We start from the raw sequence: 23713 nt of genomic DNA, 5'->3' as shown, positions 1-23713 counted from the left end.
CTTCCTGCATAAGTTCCAGTATTCTTTTAAATCTGTGATTTTTGGTATCTTCACTGTCTGCCAAAGTTTCTTTCTCAAATTCTTGACATATGGTTTTCATCAGGTTGTATTGCAGGGTATAATTTTCAATTAACTCCTTGTCCGTCTTTCCTTCATTTTCTTCCAACCACTTAGGATACTTTTAAAATAAACAAATAAAAATAATTTGGAGAAAAGCAAGCACATCCTTGAAAGCATCATTTCGTAAAATTAAAAAAAAAAAAAAAAAAAAAAAAAAAAATTAGAAGACCGAATAATGTTAGAATTTTTTTTTTTTATTAAAAAAAAAAAAAAAAAAAAAAATGAAAATCATTTTTATTTAATTTTCTGAAGCTTTTGGTGGAATCCACCTTAATCATAAAAAACTTTGTAAAATGTGAGTTTTTTGGGTTTTTTTTCATTTTGCTAACCACATTAAATCCATGACCAATTACTCTAGAAGAGAACGTAGACTGTCTGATTTTCATGATGGCTACATTAAAGTCACATCTGGATTATGTGCGTGTGCCACATGGTTGGCATATCTATATTTATGCACAATCTTCTATAATTTAGATAAATTCCACCGAAAGTCTGAGAAAATTAAAAATGATTTTTATTTTAATAATAATGAAAAAAAAAAAAAAAAAAATTAAATCATTACTCAGTTTTCCAATGTTTTTATTTTAAACAAAAAGTAAAAACAAATAAAAATAAGTTTATCATTCAATCTCGTATCAATACCACCCATTTCTAATTGCCTCATGTGTGTGTGTGTATGAGAGACGCTCAAGGGTACAAAAATAAGAATTGTCCCAGTCGTGAAGGATTTCTCCTCCACCGAAAGAGAACAAGAAATGGAAGTGCGGCATCCGAAGAACAGATGCTGCACTTTGATCCTGACCAAAAGGCCAAGAGTAGCGGTGAACCCGTAGAAAAAGAAAAGGAAAAAAAAGGCAGCTGTAAACGACGAAAGGAAGAGAAAGAAAGAGAAAAAAGATAAGATCATAGCTTATGGTGGGAGAACGTGATGACGTTAAATTGGCCATGACAGCCCGTGGGTGGCGAGGATACCAATGAAATTCCGATGTACAAAGCAAACAGTCGACAAACAGCGGGGCGATAAGTGACCCTATTGAAAAGACGCGTGGCCTTTGTGGAATCGGATTCAGCTGTTTTTATGTCCTCTCAAAAATAATTAAGTTGGGCATCTCTGTTTTTACGACCTGTCAAGTTCCATTAGAGAACACCCGAATGCCAACAGAGAAAGAAAGACAGCTCCTTTTTTGGGTATAGGCCGCCTGGCGAAGATTTGACGGACAGTGATCCCTTAATTCTGATTGACCAACGACCTGAAACGGGAAGAGACCCCGTCCACGCCCCCACAATATAAGCAGCGAGCCTTGAGAGATTGACAGTCAGAGTTAGAGAGAGAGCTTTGCTTCCTTGGGTCCGACGAACGAAGATTCCCCCATCGATTGACCCTGTCACGTAGATAATTGAGTTGTCTGTCGGAGAGAGAAGAGAAAACCTCGCAGTTAACAAGTGGCCAGTCCCTAACTAAACAGCTAACTGCGATTGTACCCTGATTGAATACAAAGAAGTTTAAACAAAAAGAAACGCTTATTGACTTGGTCCCTTCATTTGTTTTGCATGACAAGTCTGTTTCAGGAAACCGGCCGTTGACATCATCGCCGAGAAAACACCAGATCCGACAACCGGGGGCATTCCACCACTGGACGACGCGCGGGTGACGTAAGTGTCACATATATATATATATATTAGTGTTGGGACAATTAATCAGAATTGGAAAAATCAGAATATTTGAGGGTATCGGAAAAATTTTACCAATTTTCCGATGCCAAAACAATTCTTTTAATTTTCCTTTTTATTTGATTTTGTTTAAAACAAAATCTTCCATTGCTGATAATAATAAAACAATATACATTTATTGATTTTAAACGACCAGTGAAGCTAAAATTGATAGATCATCCTCCACAAGTGTATTCTTATGTTAAGGAAATATTTGCACATTTAACATGTGTGTTTTTACAGTAATCAGGAAAAAAATACAACTCTATAGTTAAATATTTAGAGATTTATAAAGAATCAGAATCGGTAAAAATATTGGAATCGTTCCATCATATATATATATATATATATATATATATACACACACACACTTCACTGACTTTAGCAAATAGGGTACATACCTTTATAAATATTTGCTAATATTTTCTCTCCTCTGATGAGATGGTAGACATCGAAACCCTATAGGTTAAGGAGATTAATTTTCTAAAGTATTCTTTGTCTTGCTTAGAATAATAAAAATCTTTGATATGAAACTCAACCACTTCATTTCAATAAAGGTTTTTTGAAATTCATTGAATCACAATATATATATATATATATATATAAAAAATAATGTAATTTACAATTTTAAGCATAGTTGCGGTGCTAACTACATAGGTTCAACAACATTGAGATTGGATGGTAGTGTCCAACAGCACATACCTAGCAAAATCAAAAATGGGACATAACGAGCAACAGACAAAGTTGCCAACACATATGCGTTTTCAATAGCTAACCATTTCACTAAAAACCTGTCATGTGCAGTAAACTCCAGCACAAACTCATTTTCAATTCAGAGTTGTGCTCACTCAACCTTCCATCTTAAGATCTTGGAGACTATTCACGTTCGGTTATGGAGACCTTCTCTTTGTAAGCAGAGGGAATGCTTGGGTTTGTGTGATTCACCTTTAGGATCTTCAAAAATGTTTTATTTTAATCGCTTTCCTTTTTTTCCTCTTTATTTTAATAATGCACATGTTTTTGATTTCACCCTTTTAAATCCCTCAACACAGTTTTGAGGAAGTGAGAATGAAACCGGTTAACTGACTCCCCGCTTCATTTTTTGTCCCCCCCCCTTTTTAAAGGTGTTTTACGTATTTTACTTTTAATTATGAATAAGAAAAGTCTTCTCTAAATGATTGCAATATTTAAGTTTTGTAACCCTCTCCCCCAAAAAATCATGACATTAGTGTCTTGGAAGTTTTTAACCTTTAAAACTATACAAAAAAAAAATTGTTATCATTCGTTAGAAACATATTTAGTAAGTCATTCAATCACCTGCAATCACTGCATCAACTTGCTCTTTCGAATTCACTATAGTACTAGTAATAATTGATTTTTTAAGAGATCAACAGTTGTTTACCATGAAACTGTTTATATATATATATATATATATATATATATATATATATATATATATATAAACATATATATAAAAAAATCATGAGATTATATATATATATATATAAATGAGGAAAAGAAATCATGACTGCAAATTAAAATTTACAAGGAAATCTATTGTTTGACAGAATACTCAAAAAATTTTATTTTTTTTTGTCAAACAATAAATTTTAATTTGCAGTCTTGCTTTCTTTTCCTTAAAACAAGCTCTACTTTTTATTGTGGTTGTATTGAGCTTTTTTATTTGGTTGGGATTACTATGTAAATATTAATATTTATATTAGATTTAAGTCTACAATTGCTTTTGTCTGGTAAACTTTTAATTCCTACTGCCTTAAGTGAGATATACATTTTTTTTTAATTATTTATTCAAAGGTAAACAGTTACATTTGGTCGCTACAAACACCCATCAGTTTCAGTCAATGAGACTTCATCAGGCGACCCTGAACCATTCGACGCTATAGAAAAAATATAGCGTTGAATGGTTCAGGATCGACTGACAAAGTATCATTGACTGAAACAGATGGCTGTTTGTAGCGACCAAATGTGTTTACCTTTGAATAAATAAAAAAATATTTTGCTCTTGTTATCAAGCACTATCTAACAATGTCGTTAAGTTCATTAGTTCCTACTCTTGAATATCTCAAGCCTGGATTTATATATAATTATTACTATAATAATTTTTTAAATACCTAGAGACTATAGTGCTTAATCCTTTTGAGAATCATCAGTGTGGGGAATCATGATTACAGCTGGTGGGGAGATTCGAACCCGGCCATAAAACCATCTTCGACTTCATTAACAAGGAACAAATCTCATGGCCAATGTTAAGCACGAGAAAGACAGTTGAAATTTAAACATTTTATATTAAATGTTGAGACGGCCATCCATAGTGATTTAAGGATTATAATATCATGATTTGCAGATGTGAGCTCAAGTGATCAACTGTCACTTCAATTTTAAAGTGCTCAACAATAAGAACCGAGTTCTTTAAGAGGCTGACATAAGTATTACTGTAATCTATAATATTTTTTAAAAATATCTACAGATACTAGTGTTTCATCCTTTCATATATATATATATAACTACTTCATTTATTCATATAAATTTAATATACGAAAGTATAGATTTATGCGTAAACTTAAAGTATTTACTTCAAAAGTGCTCAATACGTAGGTAGAGCTAGTTAGTAATTTATAAAATATATATGGCGATTAAGCTACACTGAATATTTTGCGTTTCATCCAACTATAGGATTCGTCAGGCTTATGCACGAATTTTGTGGTTGTTTCTTGTTTTTATATATGTTGAGGATTTCTAGTTGGCCAATCAGCTTTCTAGTATCCACCGCGCCCCTTCCTATCAGCCAATGGGCATGCATTTTATCAAACAAAGGATCTGTTTTAGAACTAGGTTAGTGGTTTTAGGTAGACGTTCTTTTTTTTTTTTTTTTTATATATACATATAAATATACCTATGTGTACACACATACATGCACATATATATATATATATATATATATGTGTGTGATCGTTTATGTATATTCATGTTTATTTAATTTATTTATTTGTTTGTTTGTTTTCTATTGTTATTGTTAGTTTTAAAGCTATTTTGTATCGCTATCCTAGAGTAAGTTTTATTTTGTGAACACAGTTGTTTGCTATTTCCCGCCTACAGTTTAATAGATTTTGAGGTTCTTTAAAGTACAGGATAGAAAATTTTTCATGGAGGCATAATTTACATGGGTTGTCTAAATGTCTGCATGTGGTAGCTTGTCTCATTATTTTCCATTCGACTACCAGCGAATGTCCGCTTTCTTTGAGTTCCCAGTATTTATTTGCTAGTGTTGTTTTTATACGGTGTTTTTTATTTTTGAATGTGCTTTTGTGGTCATAGTATCGGGTTTCAAAAAAAATAATTACAAATAAAAATATAATTTATTGAATTATCGAGTTTTATCATGCGTTTTAATGTGGAAGAGTTGTGTGGCTAATTCAGTATAACAAACTGATTTATCTCCCTTGACTTACAGGGTCTATTATTTTTAAACATAATTGCGGATGATTTTTTTATTAAAAAATACATTTAGCACGTCTTTACTGGATCATTTTTCATAATTTGTAGAATTTATACTAACTTCAAAAGAAAAAAAAAGAAATGAAAGTAAAAAAACGTTTCCAAAGCAACACCGGATAGGTATGGATAGTAAAATATATAATTTATTAAATACTAGCGAGGGGTACCCGGCGTTGCCCGGGGGTTTGGAGGTATGTGTAGTTTTGGGTAAATCAAAACTTTGGGGTTAAAATAAAAAAATGTTTTGGTAGGTAAGTATGAGGATCGAACCCGAAGCCTTGAGGCAAAGTTGGAAATTAAAGTGTGAAAAAAAAAAAAAAAAAAAAAAAAAAAAAAAAGAGTGCGACGGTTTTAACCATTGGGCCACCGCGAGACGCTAACTAACGGAAAGACGTTTGAATTTATTTAATTACTTGGATTTGGCAGGTGCATGTTTTAATGACTTAATGAGGTTAACTTTTGACTACGGGGTAGCAAGACGTTGGGGGTACTGAGGAAACATTATAGGAAAAGGCCTAACCTACATGCGGTGAGCGAAAACTGTTGAATATTTATCTTCCCGAAGTCGAGCAAATTAAATAGACAGGCGAGCTCCGTTGTTAAATCTGAGATATTACGATTTACATGTGATATAAAAAGTTTTAAAAAGTTGTTAGGCAACCGACCGCTTCTCTGAAAAAAGCCTTTTTTAGACATACGCAAAAAGCGAACATACATTTTCGCTTTTATATATATACTAGCGGGGGTTACATCAAAACTCCGGGGGGGGGGGGGTTAAATAAAAAAAATGTTTTGGAGAGTCGAACCCGTACCCTTGAGTTGGAAATTAATGTGTGAAAAAAAAAAAAAAAAAAAACAGGCAATGTTACCCATTAGGCCACCGTGACATACATTTGAATTTATTTACTGAACTATAAAAACAGGCGTGCGCAATAAAAGTTAACTCTGCTGCTTCCATTTGACCTAATTAAGAAGGTCAAATAGAAGTCACGCAGTTGTTTACCCAAGTTTGACTGTTTTTGTTTTTTTTCCCCCAACAGATGTTGGGGGGAGGGGAACCAGCTCCCAATTATCCAGATTGAATAACAATTGTCTGATGTACAACATTGATCAAAGCTGATTGCTTCTGGACATTTCCCGATGCAATGCCGAGAACGTTGTTAACTTTGAATTAGTTTCGCTTTTTATACGAAAAAGCCTCATCAACATGCGAGAAGCCAAAATAGCAATAATTTTGTAAAAGTCGATGTAAATAAATCTAGATGCGACGCACTTTCCCAAATCGTATATATTATTATTTAGGACCCATATAAACAGTTGTAAGCGATCGTAACGACATCGGAACCATGTGCGAGAAAAGCCTTTTGAAGACATACACGAAATGGTCACACACATTTTGCCTTTTATATATATATAGACTAGCGGGGGCTACCCGGCGATGCCTGGGTGTCTTGAGGTAAATCAAAACTCCGGGGGGAGGGTGTTAAATAATAATAAAAATAAAAAAAATGTTTTGGTAGGTGAGTATGAGAATCGAACCCGTACCCTTGAGTTGGAAATCAATGTGTGAAAACAAAAAAAAGTGCTATGTTAACCATTGAGCCACGGCGACAGACAACTTTAAGCAGGTTTGAATTTATTTATTTAACTATAAAAACAGGCGTGCGCAATAAAAGTTAACTCTGCTGCTTCCATTTGACCTAATTAAGAAGGTCAAATAGAAGTCACGCTGGACGTTTTTTCCCGGCGCAATGCCGAGAACGTCCGTTTGAGCTTAGTTTCAGTTTATTTATACTAAAAAGCCCAATCAACACGCGAGAAGCCAAAATAGCAATAATTTTTTAAAAGTCGACGTAAATAAATCTATAAGCTACATGCGTTCCCAAATCCTAGGACCTATATACACAGTTTTAAGCGATAGTAACGACCCCGGGAGCGTGTGCGAGAAAAGCCTTTTGAAGACATACACAAAATGGTCACACACATTTTGCCGTTTATATATATATAGATAGATAGATAAACATTTTATAATTCTTATTTTTGATGATTGAAATAATAGGTGCTTCTACACTATTGGGACGAAATTTTGTAGTCACTAAATAGAGTTTTCAGATAAAAAACAATGGTTTCTGCTGATTTTTTTATCAAATCTAATAACTCACAATGGTAGCTTCCAAATTATGCAATCGAAATTACTTGAATATTACTGAATTATTTAAAAAAGAAAAAAAAAACTTTAACCGTGTTAACAAGTGAAAAATTGACGCCATCTGGTTTAAATAGAAACGGAAAATCACCCCCCCCCCTTTGAACTTTCCTGTGTCTTACGATCACTTTTATAAAAAAATTTTTTTTATTTTCTTTAATAGATAATTTTCTATTTTATCGATTTTCGTAATTTTTGGATATAATCATCTTAAAAATACGACGAATATGTATGCCATTGTTTTCATGTGAAATTCAGTTTTATGATTTCCAAAATTTCATCCTAAAAATGTAGAAATGCCAAATAATAAAATAAAAAAAAAATAACCGATTAATTTACAAAGAGTAATCTCCTAGTAAACCTAACGTCTTAGATTGGAAGGGCTTACACCGATTATCATTTTTCCGTTTCAGAAGTCAAATTATCTTTTTAATACTAACTTACCTTTTGGGATATTTCTTTTAAGGATGGATAGAGGACTTCTTTTGAGAGGAGCGTTTTCATCATGTTCTGCATGACTGGAAGAATGTCAGGATTATCAGCCCCACCTCCACCACCAGTGCTTCCATCCAGTCCGACGCCAACATTCTCTGGGTTAAGACCCAGATTACTAAATGCTTGGTTCAAATCCTCTTCATTCAAATGTTCCTGGAATTCAAAGAATATAACATAGAGAAAAATGTACAAAAAAAAAAAAAAAAAAAAAAAAAATGTATTATTCATTTCGGTGGATGTAACCTCTGATCTTCAGGTGAGTTCTATTGAACTCGAGAATCTGTATGAAATTTCAAACTGAACCATTAATTTAACATCTCAGGAATTAGATTGTTTTGATTCAGTCAACCATGACAAGGTAGACGTCTTAAGTAATTTGATTTTTTTTTTTTTTTATATCACCTTTAATGGGGATTGAACCTGCAACTTCTAGAAGACTGTTGGAACTGATTATTACTCAGCATTTTATTTTGTTTTGGGGTGAAGTGGATTAAATAAGAAATTCAGTTGGAAATTTTGTACAGATTTGCAGAGTTCAGCAAGATGCGCCTGAAGATCAGAGATAGCATCAGTCGAAACGTGATTGTGACAAGCATGCATGGAAGTGCTCAAGAATTGTATGCAAATGGCTAAGTCAGGCCTACCTATGGCTAAAATGAGTTCATCCAAAGGCTATAAAAAAGCCGATAATAGTTATTCAGCAAGTAACTCCCAAGGTTGCTCTGGTAATGTGCCATGTTGGTCACTGCGCTTGGTATTGTATTGAATTGTCAAAGTGTTCAGATTTGCATCGACAGAGTTGTTTGGGATCATGTCGACAGAGTTGTTCGGGATCATGTCGCGTTAAATCATCAGAGTTGTTTGGAATTGTGCCGTGTCACATTAAGTCAATGGAGTTGTTTGAGATTGAGTCACGTCAAGTCAATGTTCGGGATAGCATTGTGTTACGTCGACAGAGTTGTTCATTATTGTGTCACGTCAAATCATCGGAGTTGTTTGGGATTATGCTGTGTCGAATTATTGGAAGTGACCGGGTTCGCATCAACAGAGTTGTTCAGGATAATATTGGGTCGTGTGGACAAAATTGTTTGTGACTTTGCTACAGTGTGTGATTATTTTTTGTTCTTCCCTTGTGAAACAACAATGATAATATGCAAGATGAGAACAGTAGTCCAAATAATCCAAATTATCAATTATTTAAAACATTTCAAAACATATCAATACTCGTTGTAAATTTTAATAGATATCTTTAATTGCCTGTATATTGCTCTAAACAAAAGAAAAGTTAGTGTTGAAAAGAAAAGAAAAACAATTGTTAACATTAGAAAGCTTAGCAGAAAAAAAAAAAGAACTATGAACTTTTCAACAAATTTGAAATTCAATTTATTCACTATTATTTTTAATGAGTGATAGGAGGATGACTTTCACTGTGAGAGGGTTAGTTCCTCCTGTCACTTCTTACTAATCAAAAATAAAATATTGATCTCGATCAGGATTAAATCTTGAAATTAGAAATATTTTCTTTTAAAGAACATTGACCGATGTTTGTCATAAATAACTGGCAAAACAGAAATAAGTATGTACCTTGCATTAAAAGGAATACATTAATCAAACAGAGAAGACCACATTTCTGAATTTTTGAGATGAGGGTTGATTATTCATATTATTTGGACCCATGCCATAGTGGATAAAGTAAGTGGTAAAATTCGGTTCTGAAGTTACACTCTTCTGGAGGTTGAAGGTTCAATTCTCAGTGCAGATGACACTCAAAAATACAACTGCAAATTACACAGGACATCTACCCAGTCATTACTTACAGGACGATTAAATAAAGGGTTCTGTTTGAAATTCTATGCAGATTCCTTAAATTCAACAGACAGGTTACCATATTCAACAAACAGATTCCCATACTTAACAGACAGAACATCTACACCCCTGATTCCAAACAATGCATTAAACAATAGAGAAAGTATTTTGTTTACTTCTCATAATACTTTTCTTTTTGTAAGATTGGAGATTATAACTGTTGTACATGTTATTCTGTAACTGAAATCTCACTTCATTGATTTCTACATCCGATGATTAAACTAACCAATCAAATCCATCTGTCGTCATAACTTTGGTGAGCCTGGGACCACTGTCAATTATAACTAATTATGGTTTATATATCATTTAATTGGAAGTCATTATCGAGATGAGTATTATTAATTAATTTATCGTGGACTATTATTCTCATTTTTATTGTTGTTTCATGATGTTTCGGCCAATTATTCCGCTGGCCTTTGTCGGGATAAAATCTCTGAATCTCCTAACTTCATTCTCAGCAATTACTGCCATCCATAGCTGGGATATGACAATTATGGATGGCAGTAATTGCTGAGAATGCAATTAAGAGATTTGGCATTCCTATCCCGTTGTGGTTACCACCTAACAAAAGCCAGAGGAATAGTTGGCCGAAATGTTGTGAAACAACAACTAAGAAAGATGAGGATAATAGTCCGTAATAAATAAATTAATAAATATGGTTTGTTTCGTTTAATCCTGTTAAGAGTCAACTCCTGTCTTTCAATCATACGCAGGTCTCTTTTATTCCCCAAGATGGTTCTACTATTTATGGACTTCATATATTAAATCCATTGCTCTTTCTGCTTCTCATAAAATTCATACTCTATTGTTTTAAGCAGTTTCTCAAACCTGAGGCTATTCTAGTATTCTACTATCGGACCATGTATGGAATACGGTTGTCATATTTGGATAGGGTAATCTCTGCTTCATTTAAGCATTCTTGATAAAGTGCAGAAACGTATCTGTAATCTGATCCACCCGAACCCTTTTTCCTCTTTCACAGACGTGATGTTGCTAGTCTCAGTCTTTTCTATAAACACTATTATGGCCGGTGTTCTTCAGAATTGTCTGATCTATTCCCTGCTTCCTTTGTTCCAGTTTGTTTGACTCATTGATCTTGTGGTCTCCAACTTACTGTTCTGATAGCTCATTGTAATACAGTTTCCTTATTCAATTAGCTTCTTTCCAAAACCTGCAATCTAGTGGAACTCTTTCTGCTGACCGTTTTTCTCCTACCTATAGCCTTGATCTTTTTAAGACTAAGATTAATAGGCATCTCCTGTCTTTACAATAATCATCTTTCATTCTTGATAGCTCCTTACATCAAGTGGCTTCACGCCTTGTCTGGAGTGATTTCCATCTATATATATATATATATGTATATGTAGAAAAGCGAAAATGTATGTGTGTATGTATGTACGCTTTTCCTCGATGTCCACGAAAGGCTTTTTTCAGAGAAGCGCTTGCTCGGTTCATAACTTCTTAAAACTTTTTATATCTATAAATTGTAATATCTCAGAGTTACCCACGGAGCTCGCCTGTCTATTTAATTTTATTGACTTTCAAACGTTAATTATTCCACATTTCCTGCATCGGCACGCGTTACATTCTGTTTTCGGTATAAAAAAAGCGAAACTCGACTCTAATAACAGGCCGAAAGCCAGTTGTCTAACGTTTGTTCAATGTCGACTTCGTCATATCGGAATGTAGCTTTCATTTCACTCCTCCTAATAAACAGGGAGCGGGTTTTTAAAAACAAACAAACTGATTTATTCACCTCATTCAAAACTGTCCCGCACAAAATGCTTACTGCTGAATACCTACCGCCGTCACGTCAATCAAAAACACGCACCTGTTTTTTTTTTGTTTTTTTTTTAAACACTTTACTATTTTCCAACTGCACGTCGTGAAGGCTTCGTTTTTTTTCACGGGCACCTGTTTTTTTTCACATACCATGAAAAACACCCAGGCAACACCGGGTACCCCTCGCTAGTTATTAATAAAAACAAAACACAAAAAAAACGATCGGAAATATAATCAACATTTAAAACAAGAGATGAAAGTATAAAATAACAACCTGATGATAAAAAGATCAAAGCAAAAAACTTGTTTCTTATACCTGTAAACCTTCAGCATTTTGTGCCAAACTGCTCAACGTCTTAGCAAGAGTATCAGCAAACTCCTTCTGGGCCTCAGGAGAATCACCTTACAAATAAACAAATCATATAGTCAGTTGTTAAGTCATGCATAACATTTGGTCAAAATTATTGAAAGATAAAAACGTTTTACAAATTGAAATATACATATTAGTGTTGACGCGATTAATCAGAACTGGGAATTGAAAAAAAAAAAAAAAAAAAAAAAAAAAAATTCTTGGGATATTGGAATTACGTGTACATACATTAAAAGGTACTATGGTATTAATATAGAAATTATTTTTACTAATAATAAAAAGATTATCATGACTAAGTTATTTATGAAGAAACTGAAATGCATTCTGGTTGAGTTAATTGCTAAATTAAATTATCCTTTTAGAAACAGGATTAAAATTTTACTTTACATTTTTTATTTCAATCAACTAATAGTAAAAAATAATTTCATTCATTTACCGTCACTTTCCCTTTGTTCAGAGATAAGATGTTTTCAGATATTACGCAGGTTCAATCTCACATTTTCAGACTTCAGCGATTCAACCGTCTTCAAATTCCATTGATTACTTGCTAATCTGACTAATCACTTGCTTCCAAGTTTTCCTTGGCCAGTCAACATTTCTGCAATTTAAGCCATCCTTGCCTTTGCAGTGGTTTATTCAGGAGGATAAATGCTCCATATTGTTACAGATATTGAATGGCTTATGATCGTCTTGGTTGTATAAACAGACAGTTATTTCATTTTTAAATGAATACGAGACTTATTGTTTATAATACAGATTTGGTTTATTTACAATTTACACTTCAAGTAACAGTCATAGCTATCATCATCGCCATGGAGGTTAGAACGAGGGTGGGTCGCAGAGCTTGGTGTCAACCTGTATTTTTCTATGTCTCTTTCTCTGCTCTTTTTATTTATATCACTTTGACCTGTTGATCTTTTTCTCGCCAGCTTGTTTATTGTTTGCAACACTCTGGGTCATAGTTCCTGTTGATTGACCTGTTAACCTTATTTCTGCTAGCATTTGTTTATTGCACTTTCTTGCTAGTTTTAGTCTAACCCATTTAATAATGGTTAGCTTTCCAGGCCGATTGACGTCATGGATATAGGTCATTTTAAATCCCGGGATTTCCCATTGTTCTTTTGTTTACCTGGATCCAGCTTCATAACACTATTATAGGTCACCTTTCCTGGGATTGACTTATTGTTCTTTGATCGCCCGGACTTCTCCCTAACAATATGACCACACTAGCCTAATTGATCGTTCTTAGGATAACGATTATGCTTTCAGCAAATGTTTTAACCTGAGCTCTTGGGTTTAATCAATTCAATATTATTGCAATATTTTTTAATTATATGGTCCCCCACAGGTGGAAGATTCTATTTATAAATGATGCTACTAGGAACTGATGAATAAAATTAATTCACGTTCTGCTACCAACCAATCAGAAACCAGAATTGCTCCATAAAAATTAAACCCTTTTCTTTAGCAATCTTGTAGACATTTTCTTTGTGTCAACACGGGAAAAATCTTTTGGTCTGTAGCTTCCAACTCAATAACTGTCTACTGAGAACCAGTCACCTCCAGGACTTGTATAGAACAACTAACCATCGGAAACTGTACTGAAACTAAACATGACTTACAACTCAAAAATTATCAAAGTTACACAGATATGAGAAAAATGCATTTAAAAATAAAGACTAAAAAGATTAAAAATAATAAAAATCAGACTGAAAGAATTACTACAGTGGATGCTCTTCTAGAACTCGTCATTGATCCGATGGCTACAACGTCATTTTACTAAGAGATTTGTAAATTTTTCATACGAGACTTTAGGATGCTAAAACTAATGCAAATTCAAGAAATTTTAAGAAAAGAAATATGTAACTACTTTTATTTAAAAAAAAAAAAAAAAAAAAAAAAATTGTAAACATTACAAAGTCAAAAAATTTTTATTAAGAAAACTGCAACTTGACTACTTTTATTATTAAAAAATAAATCTGGGATAATTTACAATGAAAAGGTAGCTGTGACTAATTCTTGACAAGAAATAATGAAATTATTTAAAAAAAAAAAAAAAAAAATTCAATTTTGTTGCAATATTTTTGAATTATAATGGGTGGATGGTCCCTTACAATTGGAAGATTCTATTTATAAACGATGCTGCTAAGAACTGACAAATCAAATTAATTCACGTTCTGCTACCAATCAATCAGAAACCAGAATTGACAAGAAATAATGAAATCATAAAAAAAAAACACCAAAAATAAAAACATTAGAAAAAAAAAAAAAAAAGAAAGAAAAAGGTGCAATTACTTTTTTTTTTTTTTACTTTTCTAAAATAAATATGTTAAGGATTTTAAAACTGCAATCTGTAATATTACAAAAGCTAAGGAAAATATTATGATTGTGAGGTGCACATTACGAACTTAAAACATTAGGGTTAAAACGTTAAGAGCATAACTTTCCAGACTCACCGGCCGATTCTGCAGCTTTGGCAAGGATTTCAATGTTTTGCATAAGTTCTGGGTCATCACCAATGAAAGAGCGCATGGCTTCGTCAAGTTGTTCAGCCAGGTCTCTACCAGCAGAGTCGTCTCCTTCCTGTGTTGATGGGAAACCACTGAAGGGAGGCGGAAAGTATGGATTGGTAGAAGCTGAAGGCGGCGACTGAGGATGATTCTGAAATTAAGATGAAATGGTTCTCGTTTAAAAAAAATTCATCACCAAATAAATTTTAAATTTGTGCATGTTGTTTGATAAGTCAGTCAGGATTCAGTTTACAAAAACATTTTCCGCCGTTTGTTATGCTTAAGCATGAAAAAAGAAAAAGAAAAAAGAAAAAAAAGAAAAAAAGAAAAAAAAAGAAAAAAAAGAAAAAAAAAGAAAAAAAAGAAAGAAAAAAAAAGAAAAAAAGAAAAAAAAAGAAAAAGAAAAAAGAAAAGAAAGAGAAAAAGAAAAAAGAAAAGAAAGAGAAAAAGAAAAGAAAGAGAAAAAAGAAAAGAAAGAAAAAGAAAAGAAAGAGAAAAAGAAAAAGAGAAAAAGAAAAGAAAGAGAAAAAGAAAAGAAAGAGAAAAAGAAAAGAAAAAGAAAAGAAAAAGAAAAGAAAAGAAAGAGAAGAAAAGAAAGAGAAAAAGAAAAAGAGAAAAAGAAAAGAAAAAAGAAGAGAAAAAAGAAAAAAAAAACAAAAAAAACAAAAAAAAACAAAAAAAAAAGACAATAAAAGAAGAAAAAAAAGAAAAGAAAATTCCAACCAAGTCCAAGTCTGCCCGGAAGGTTCTCTATGTAAACATGCACCATGCTGTCTTTAGTTGTTAATCATCAATCATGATGATCATAGTTAGCATTCTTCTCCCTGACATCCCTTCATCAAGAATTTCTTCCAGGAGAATATCAGATACTTATAATAGAGACTATGTGAAGGTAGTCAACATCCTTAAGTGAAAGTGTCTCTGCAGAATGACCTGGATTTGAACTTGGCACACCCAAGATGTCAGTTCATGTCATTAACTACAGAACCACTATCACCTCCCTGCTGTTAAGAATAATTCATGTTGATCATAGTTGGCATTCATTTCCCCTGACATCTTTCTAGTAAGGATTTTTTTCTCAAAAGATATTGAGTACTTACAGGAGGGAACCATGCGAAAGTTACTAGGTCCCCACATGAAAGTGTTTCTGTGGAAGGAACTGAATTCGAACTTAGCACATCCAGGTTGTTAGTTCATGTCATTAACCACTGAGCCACCGTCACCTTCCGACATGTTTAATTGTGGGTATAGGTGAAGGCTGAAGATGGTACATCTGTGATAGGAAAATAAACCCTTTAAGAAGAACCAGTTTGTCGTCCAAAAGCAAGAGCAAGATTTGCAAAGCTTTAAACTTTCTCGGTCTCCTGAATTCTGCAGATCTGCTGGCACTATTTTGTCTTCAATACACAAATCTGTACGCAACGCAGGATCATTCGGGTGTTTGTCGGTGTGTGTCTGTAGGAAAAAAGTTTTGGTAGGCAGGTAGGCTCGAACCTAAAGCCTGGAGGTGAAGTTGAAAAAGAAAACGTGACACGTTACCGCTATGCTAAGAGGACAGAGGAAGTGAGAATCGTTGAAATTAAATGCTTGAACATCGGCTTTTCTAGGTCAAACATCACGGCATAGAGAAATTAAATCATGGAGAGCCAGTTAAGCTTTACACTTTCTACATATTTGTTTGTTTCTCCCCCCAAGATGTTTTGAGAAAACCAGCTCCCCACAAAAAGGGGGAGTGTCCAAATGAATAGCAATTGTTTAATATGACGGGTTTTCCCCCGCATTGATCAAAGCTCATTGCTCCTGGACGTGCTGAGAACACACTTCGCTTTCGATTTTTAGTTTTGTTTTTTTATACGGAAAAGCCAAACAAACAGGTGAGAGTAAGAAATAGCGCAAAAATAGTGTGTAAGAGTCGCTCAAATAAAAGATAGAGACGACCTCCTTTTGTAAATCGGCGATATTATAATCTAGGGAGTATATAAATAGTTTTAAGATGTGGTAACTCCCCTGAGTGCCGCCGACCCTGAAAAAAAACCTTTGCCAGACATACAAAGAAGCGCGTGCACACACACACACACAGTTTCGTTTTTATATAATAGATAACACTCCAGATGAGAACAGTAATCCAAATAATATGAATTATCAATCCTTATCTAAAAAATTCCAAAACATTGGTACGGACCCAAATTAATGCGATAAATGGAAAAGTTTTGAAAAACTATATGAAAAACTAGCAAAAATGACTAACCACCTCGCATTCCTATGCAGATGCTGTGATCTTAAGCTAGTTTGTACAGGTTTAACGTTGAAACTGCCAGTCAGTGCAAATAACACTCGAAGATGAGAACTAGTCCAAATATTCAAAATAATATAAACTTGATGTTGATGTTTACAACCACCACAAGAGTATTTGGATGAGTATTTATGAAATGAGAAAAGAAATGCACGATATTTGCCATTGATAAAGTAATCGTTAAGGTCACATGAATGAAAAATGGATTTAGTTTTAAATTACCCTTGATGAATTTGATGCAGCAGACCCCAGTCCTCCAACGCTCACTTCTTCTTGCTCTTCTTCATTTGCACCTAAAACTGATGCACCATAACCACAACCTGGTTGCGTATCAAAATCTTGCAATGCACCTGCAATTACAATAAGTAAAATCATATTAGAAGTTTGCATCTTACACTAGCCACACGTCCGCGTCACTCACATGTTTGCATACCAAAATACATTTGAATAAAAATTAGACAAAGAAACAAACAAAAAAAAAACAAACAAAAAAAAAACTTGAAAAATCAATTAAATTGAACATATTTTGCTGATATTATTTTGGCTTCCGTAAAACCTTAATGAAAAGTTTGAAAGATGTATGTATTAGTGCTGGGACGATTAATTGGAAAAATTCGGAGCTTTTTGGGGTATCCGGATCGGAAAAACTTGAGCCTATTTTCCAATGCCACAATCGATTCTTAAATTATCTTTTTTTATTTGATTTTGGTTTAAGAAACGTCTTCCACCGATTGTAGTAATAAAATAAATATTTATTGATTTAAACCTCCAGTAAGGCTCAAATCTCTATATCATCCCCTCAGAAGTGTGTGTTTTACGTCTGAGAAAATATATGCACATTTAAGATGTATTTTTACAGTAATCAGGACAAAATAACACTGCTATAGTTAAATATTTAGATATTTATAAAGAATTTAGTACGGAATCAGGAATTTAGTACGGAATTGGGAAAAATATTGGAATCGTCCAATCATTAGTGTGTATATACATGTTTACTTTCATTGTGATGGAAAGGATATCTGGATGAAAAGGTGATTGAGGTGGTTCAGAAGTTCTTTTGTTACCTTGGTAATACCATTGGAAGACAAAAAAGAGCTGGTGCTAGTGTAACTGCAATAGTTAGAAGTTCAAGGAACTTCTGCCATCATTATTAATCAGAAAAGTTTCATCGTTGTTCACCAAGGGAAAAGTCTATCAGGCATGGTACATCAGAACAAAGGTATAGAAAGTTGTTCACCAAGGCATACAAAAGGGAACTAAAATAGGATTATTAATCAAGAGCCAAATACACCCTACAATGGAGTACTGTGTTGCCACATCTGAGGAGAAGCTGCCTGGAGATCTTATCCTGCCTGGACAGAGTTCAAAACCGGCTACGAAACCTAGAAGGTGATACTTTTTCTCCTCCCTGCAACTTCTTACCACACAGAAGAGACATTATAAACCCATCTAGTTATTTTCACAGTAACTGCTTGTTTGAGCTTCATTCAATGGTCTCCCTCTTCTCCGTCAAACTTTCACAAAAAGCAATGGTCAAACTACAACTACTATCAACAAGTTTCCCTACTCTATATTAGTACCTAAACACAAGTTTCCATGAACAAAGCTTCTTTCTTAGAACTGCTGACCTGTGGAACTGTTCTACTGGTCTGCTTCACAGCTGACTACAAAGTCCAATGTCAACAAGTCCCCTTTAATTACACTCATTAACCTTTATTCTCGAATGAACGGCTTCTGGGCCTTAGTAAGTGGTGATTCCCTTGTTAAAAAAAAAAAAAAAAAAAATGCAAGAAAAATTGTATTTTCACAAAATATACATTAGCTTAAAAGTCTACCTAATATGGTTAATTATATTTTTTTCAAGTCCGTCTGCTATCTATCATTTTTCTATTTTCTAATATATATATATATATATATATATATATATATATATATATATATATGTGTGTGTGATATATATATACACACACACACACACTGTATTTATTTGCTTCCCCACCAAAGCAAATTAGGCACAAGGCCGTTTTTAATGTGGGGTAAAAATCAGCTTCCCTAAAAGTAGGTAAAAAGGGGGCACTCTGGTTACCAAAAATAATAATTGGCCCAGTATAGAGGGTTTCCCCTCCATTGACTGGTACAAATTATCTGAAGTGCAGAATCTGCAGAACAGATACTATACTTTGATCCCGACCTGAAGGCCAAGATGTATTTATTTGCTTCCCCACTGAGCAAATTAGGCACAAGGCCGTTTTTTAATGTGGAGAGAGAGAGGAAGGGGGAGGGAAAAGGGGGACCAGCTCTCGATGGGTGGGAAATGGGAGCTGGATAGTGACAATTGGTATGTAGGGTTGCCCCTACATTGACCAAGGTCTGATATGTGGAGTTACTCCCACATATGGTCTTTGCTTGCAGTATCTGCCGGAACAGATACTACACTTTGAGATATTAAATTTTTTATTCACAGGAAAAAAAAATACAATTGGGAAAATGAACAAAAAACTTCGGCACAAGGCCAAGTCAAAAAAAGAAGGGGGGGATGGTGAGGTTGGTTGATCCATCTTGTCTCTGTTGTAAATTTTAAATGATTTTTCTCTCGGCCAGCCTCTTTTATCATGGTTACCCCTTTAAATTTGTATTTATGTGTGTGTGGTGGGAGGGGGGGGAGGTCCTACTTAAGCCCAATTTTAGAAAAACGCAAGCCTCTTAGATGAAAATACACACATGTATACATATGCACAATTATATGAACATAGTCTACTATCTCTTTCATCTTTGTATAAATTTTCTAGTGTGTGTGTGTGTGTATGTATGTATATATATATATATATATGCGTGTTGCGTTTGATATAGCATGTATATATATATATCTGAAGCACACATGTATACATATACAAAAATTCCTTATAATATGCATGAACTTTGGCATGGAATAACTCAAAGAGTTTATTTGCTATAAAATTAACCAAACAAGTTATGTAGACAAGAGAAAACTTACAAGAAATTATGGCAATGACAGAAAGGAAGCAGACCACAAATTACAAACAGTATACAAAAGGAAATCGGTTGATTTTTGACAGAAAATCCTATCGATGCAGAAATGATCTAATTTTTTTTTTTTATGGCTATGATGCAAGTAATGTTTTTTCATAGTTTCCTAAAAATTATTACGATATTCTTTAATAATCGCCATAAAAGTCAGAGTATGTAATTTGATTTTTTCATTCAAGTAAAAAATATGAATTTGCCCGATAATCAGATTGATAAGAAAATCAATCTGAAAAAGAAAATAAAACCCATGAGAAATTAACGCAGAAATATAAACAAGAACCGATATTATCACGCTACATCCATTACGTCGGAAGATTCGTTTAACAATCAACTCAAATACCAGCGTGACGGACCAAAGAAAATGCAGTGCTTCTACACTTTATCGCCGAAACTGGAGACGCCATTTTATTTCACGCATTTGTTAAAATCCAAGGGATAAATCAATATTTTAAACTGTGGCCGAAGTTTAGAAATAAATAACAAAAAAATTAAACTAGATAAATTAAACTTCCGGAAAGAACTATGAAAAACAGTAAATAAAGAAAGTGAAAGAGAACATATATCCATAATTGTTTAATTGGAAATGTTTCGATTTAATTAATGAAAACGAGAAAGTTTTTCGTTTATTTTTAGGTTAATTTATTCTTTCCGGAAGCAATCGTTCTCCAGTTTAATTTTTTTGCTATTTATTTCATGCTTGCTTCGGCCATAGTTTAAAATAATGATTTCTCCCTTGGATTTTAACGGCAGGTGCGCGAAATAAAATGGTGTCTCCAGTTTCATCGATAAAGTGTAGAAATACCGAAAGTGCTATTGGAAACACAAGCGCGATGGACCAAAGAAAGTGCTATTGGAAACAAGCGTGACGGGTCAACGACCAGGCTTACAGAGATGGTCGGACACAAAATACAAGGTCCATCCAATCAGCGCATTTTTAGTAATGCAAATGTTATTCTAAACTTAGTTGTGACAGACCAACAAATTGTTTTTAAGACGTAAGGACGCATCTGAAAATGTTACTGAAATAAAAACATGTAAAGCTTAAAAACAAATCCAACAATTATTTTATTATCATCTGAATATTTGATTTAGCAAATCTAGAAAAATTCTCACCACCACCACCGTAAAAAAAAAAAAAAAAAAAAAAAAAAATGAAGCCAAAACAGATTTTGGCAAAAGAAAACTAACTTAGCTTATAATTGGCCCCGAAAGTAATGGCCAAAATAAATATTCTTTTATTACTTTACGGAAGCAAAGGAGGAGGAGAAGGGTCCCGTTGAGAATAAGAGGAAGTATAAAAATGGATGAGACTTATATGAGAAATCAACAGAGAAAAAGGATTGAAGAAATGAAGTGGATAAGACAACCAAACAGACTTCAAAAAAAAAAAAATAAATAAAAAAAATAAAAAAAAGATCAAGAAAAAAATAAGATTCAGTGAAGCATGAAAGAAATGTTGCATTTTCAGTAAAAATAAATAAATACACTTAGGCTCCTTTGAGCAGTATTTTAGAGTTCATAATGTTACAAACAATATCTATTAGTATATAAAAGGAATTTTGTGTCTGCGCGCGCGTGAATGAGTGAGTTAGTTCGCTCCCCATTGAAATGTGCCTGGCAGTGTTCTTTGATATGTTTTGTATGATTGTATCGGAATGTCTTTGATAAGTATCGATAATCAAAATAATCCAATGTAAAAAAAAAAAAAAAAAACTTATCCTCCTCCTTCGCATTTTGAGCAGTTCATAATGTTCCAAACGACAGGCCACGATCAAAGTGTAGTTTCTGTTCTTCAGATGCTGCACTTCAATTTCTTGTTCTCTCTCAGTGGAGGAGAAATCCTTCACGACCGAGACAATTCTTATTTTCTTCCTTTTTTTTTTTTTCTGCGTTAAAAAAACGCCCGGGGTGTCTAACTGCCCGGTAGGGAGGCATTATAAATAGGTACTATTTATAAAAGGAACTTTGCGTTTGCGAGTTTGCTCCCTATAGTCTTGAAAACGGCACGATCGATTTTTATGAAATGTGAAAGGCAGTATTCTTAGATAGGTTTTGTATCGGAAGGTGTTCGATAAGTATCAATAATCAAAATAATCGGATGAAAGAAGGTATAGGCGATTTAGACCTTACACGGCTTAACATCACAAGTGCATTTGAGCAGTTTTATTACCATACAAGCCGAAAGGCCCAACATATAATCAACAGCAGGTTATTCGATATGATAGGGGTGCGTTCAAAATGAATGTTTCTGTTTAGAGCACAATTGCACCAATTATTTGTGACTTTTTTTATTTATTTTAAACTTAAATTCAAGCCATTATCACAGTATGAGCAGAAAGCCCCGGCATATAAAATCAACAGCAGGTTGTTCGATATGATAGGGGCGCGTTTGAAATGAAAGTTTTTGTTTAGACCACAACTGAAGCATGATACTTTTGCATTTTAAACTTTAATTCAAGCCATTATATATAAAATAATTTTTATAAAATCAATAGTAGGTTCTCTACAGTGCAATGTAGACTACAATGTATTGTGGACTAAGTCACTGCGGGTGGGCATGTGAAGCTTCCTTTCGGTGCACTGTGATGAGTCCCCATCTGGAACAGGCAATCAATCGATTTGATTGAAAACTAGGCGAATTCACAGATTTCAATGACAATAAAAATAGAGTGAAAACATTTGTTGATCATCATTCAATACCGGGCAAGGTCGGGTTTCCTTGCTAGTCAGTAGATAAATGATCACAACAGATTGGATAATATGTAATCAAAATTTCATAGGCTGGGTAGTATCCATTAGGCCAGGTATGTCAAAAAATATGCAGCCTGTTTGCCGCATGTGGCCCATTGCAACCTTATTTGGAACCCCCACAGCAACTTGGGAAAAGAAAATATCAAAATATGAGGAGGGGTGTAGAGTAGCAAGAATTTCTCATCCATCCTCACTTTAGGAAAGACTTATGAATCCGTCATGGACAAGGTTTTTTTTTTTTTTTTTCAGGTTATCACTATCCTTATTATCAAGGAAGTCATAGACAGTTATATTACAAAAACTCAAGAGGGATTTACAATCATTCATTTGAAAAGTTTTTCAAAGAACTAAATTAGCGGATCATCATTTGCCATCTGTATCTCTATAAAAATGAGAATTTTTGATCTACAGACTTGAAATTTGGTATATAGAGTATTCAGACATGTGGAAAACTTTTTAATCGGTTTTCACCCAGAAAAAAAAAAAAAAAAAAAAAAAAAAAAAAAAAAAAAAGAAAGAGCCCCTAAGGGATCAAAACTGAAAAATTGGTACGTGGAAGACCACCAGATTTTTATCTGTATTCAACTGTTTGACGACTGTGCATGCGCAGTCAAAAAACAAGTTTCTTTATGTTAAGTACGAGTTGGTTTGTAACAAACTTCCAAATTTTGCTGAATTTGTCAGCTTCTGAATTTCGCCATGAAAACATTTTGCATTATAACTTTCCCCCATCAATTTTTGAATGGCATAAGAGATTCAAGGAAGGCAGGGAGTCTGTGAGGGATGATGAGGTGTGGGAGGAGTAACAAAGTCAGAACATCAGAGTTGATTGGCCAAATAAAGAATTTCATGGATAAGGACTGTCATGTGTGTATAGAAACAATCAGTGCACAGTTTAATGTCAGTGCATGAACGGTACATACAATTAGTCACGAGCAACTGAAGATGCAGAAGATTTGCATGAATGCACTAGTCCACAACTCCATCCTTGTCACAGACTATTTGACCAAAACTTTGCTCTCTCTGACTTTTGGTCATTCCCTCAG

General features: G+C 33.8%; 1 protein-coding gene across 1 annotated transcript in view; it reads right to left on the bottom strand.

Moving 5' to 3' along the window:
- LOC145248847 (peroxisomal biogenesis factor 19-like) overlaps positions 1-23713 on the bottom strand; it is a 108102-nt gene that overhangs the window by 9406 nt on the left and 74983 nt on the right. Inside the window, exons 2-6 of the mRNA XM_080110568.1 lie at positions 17091-17218; positions 14522-14726; positions 12012-12097; positions 7997-8200; positions 2-178 (exon numbers count right to left, since the gene is read on the bottom strand). Coding sequence (XP_079966694.1) covers positions 2-178; positions 7997-8200; positions 12012-12097; positions 14522-14726; positions 17091-17218 — 800 coding nt within the window. The remainder of the gene's footprint in view (position 1; positions 179-7996; positions 8201-12011; positions 12098-14521; positions 14727-17090; positions 17219-23713) is intronic.

The sequence above is a fragment of the Euprymna scolopes genome, chromosome 27 (assembly GCF_053919585.1).
Source record: "Euprymna scolopes isolate OS-2025 chromosome 27, ASM5391958v1, whole genome shotgun sequence".
Taxonomy (NCBI): Eukaryota; Metazoa; Mollusca; class Cephalopoda; order Sepiida; family Sepiolidae; genus Euprymna; species Euprymna scolopes.
The sequence above is the reverse complement of the archived record's forward strand: the minus strand, read 5'-3'. Positions and strand labels throughout refer to the sequence as shown.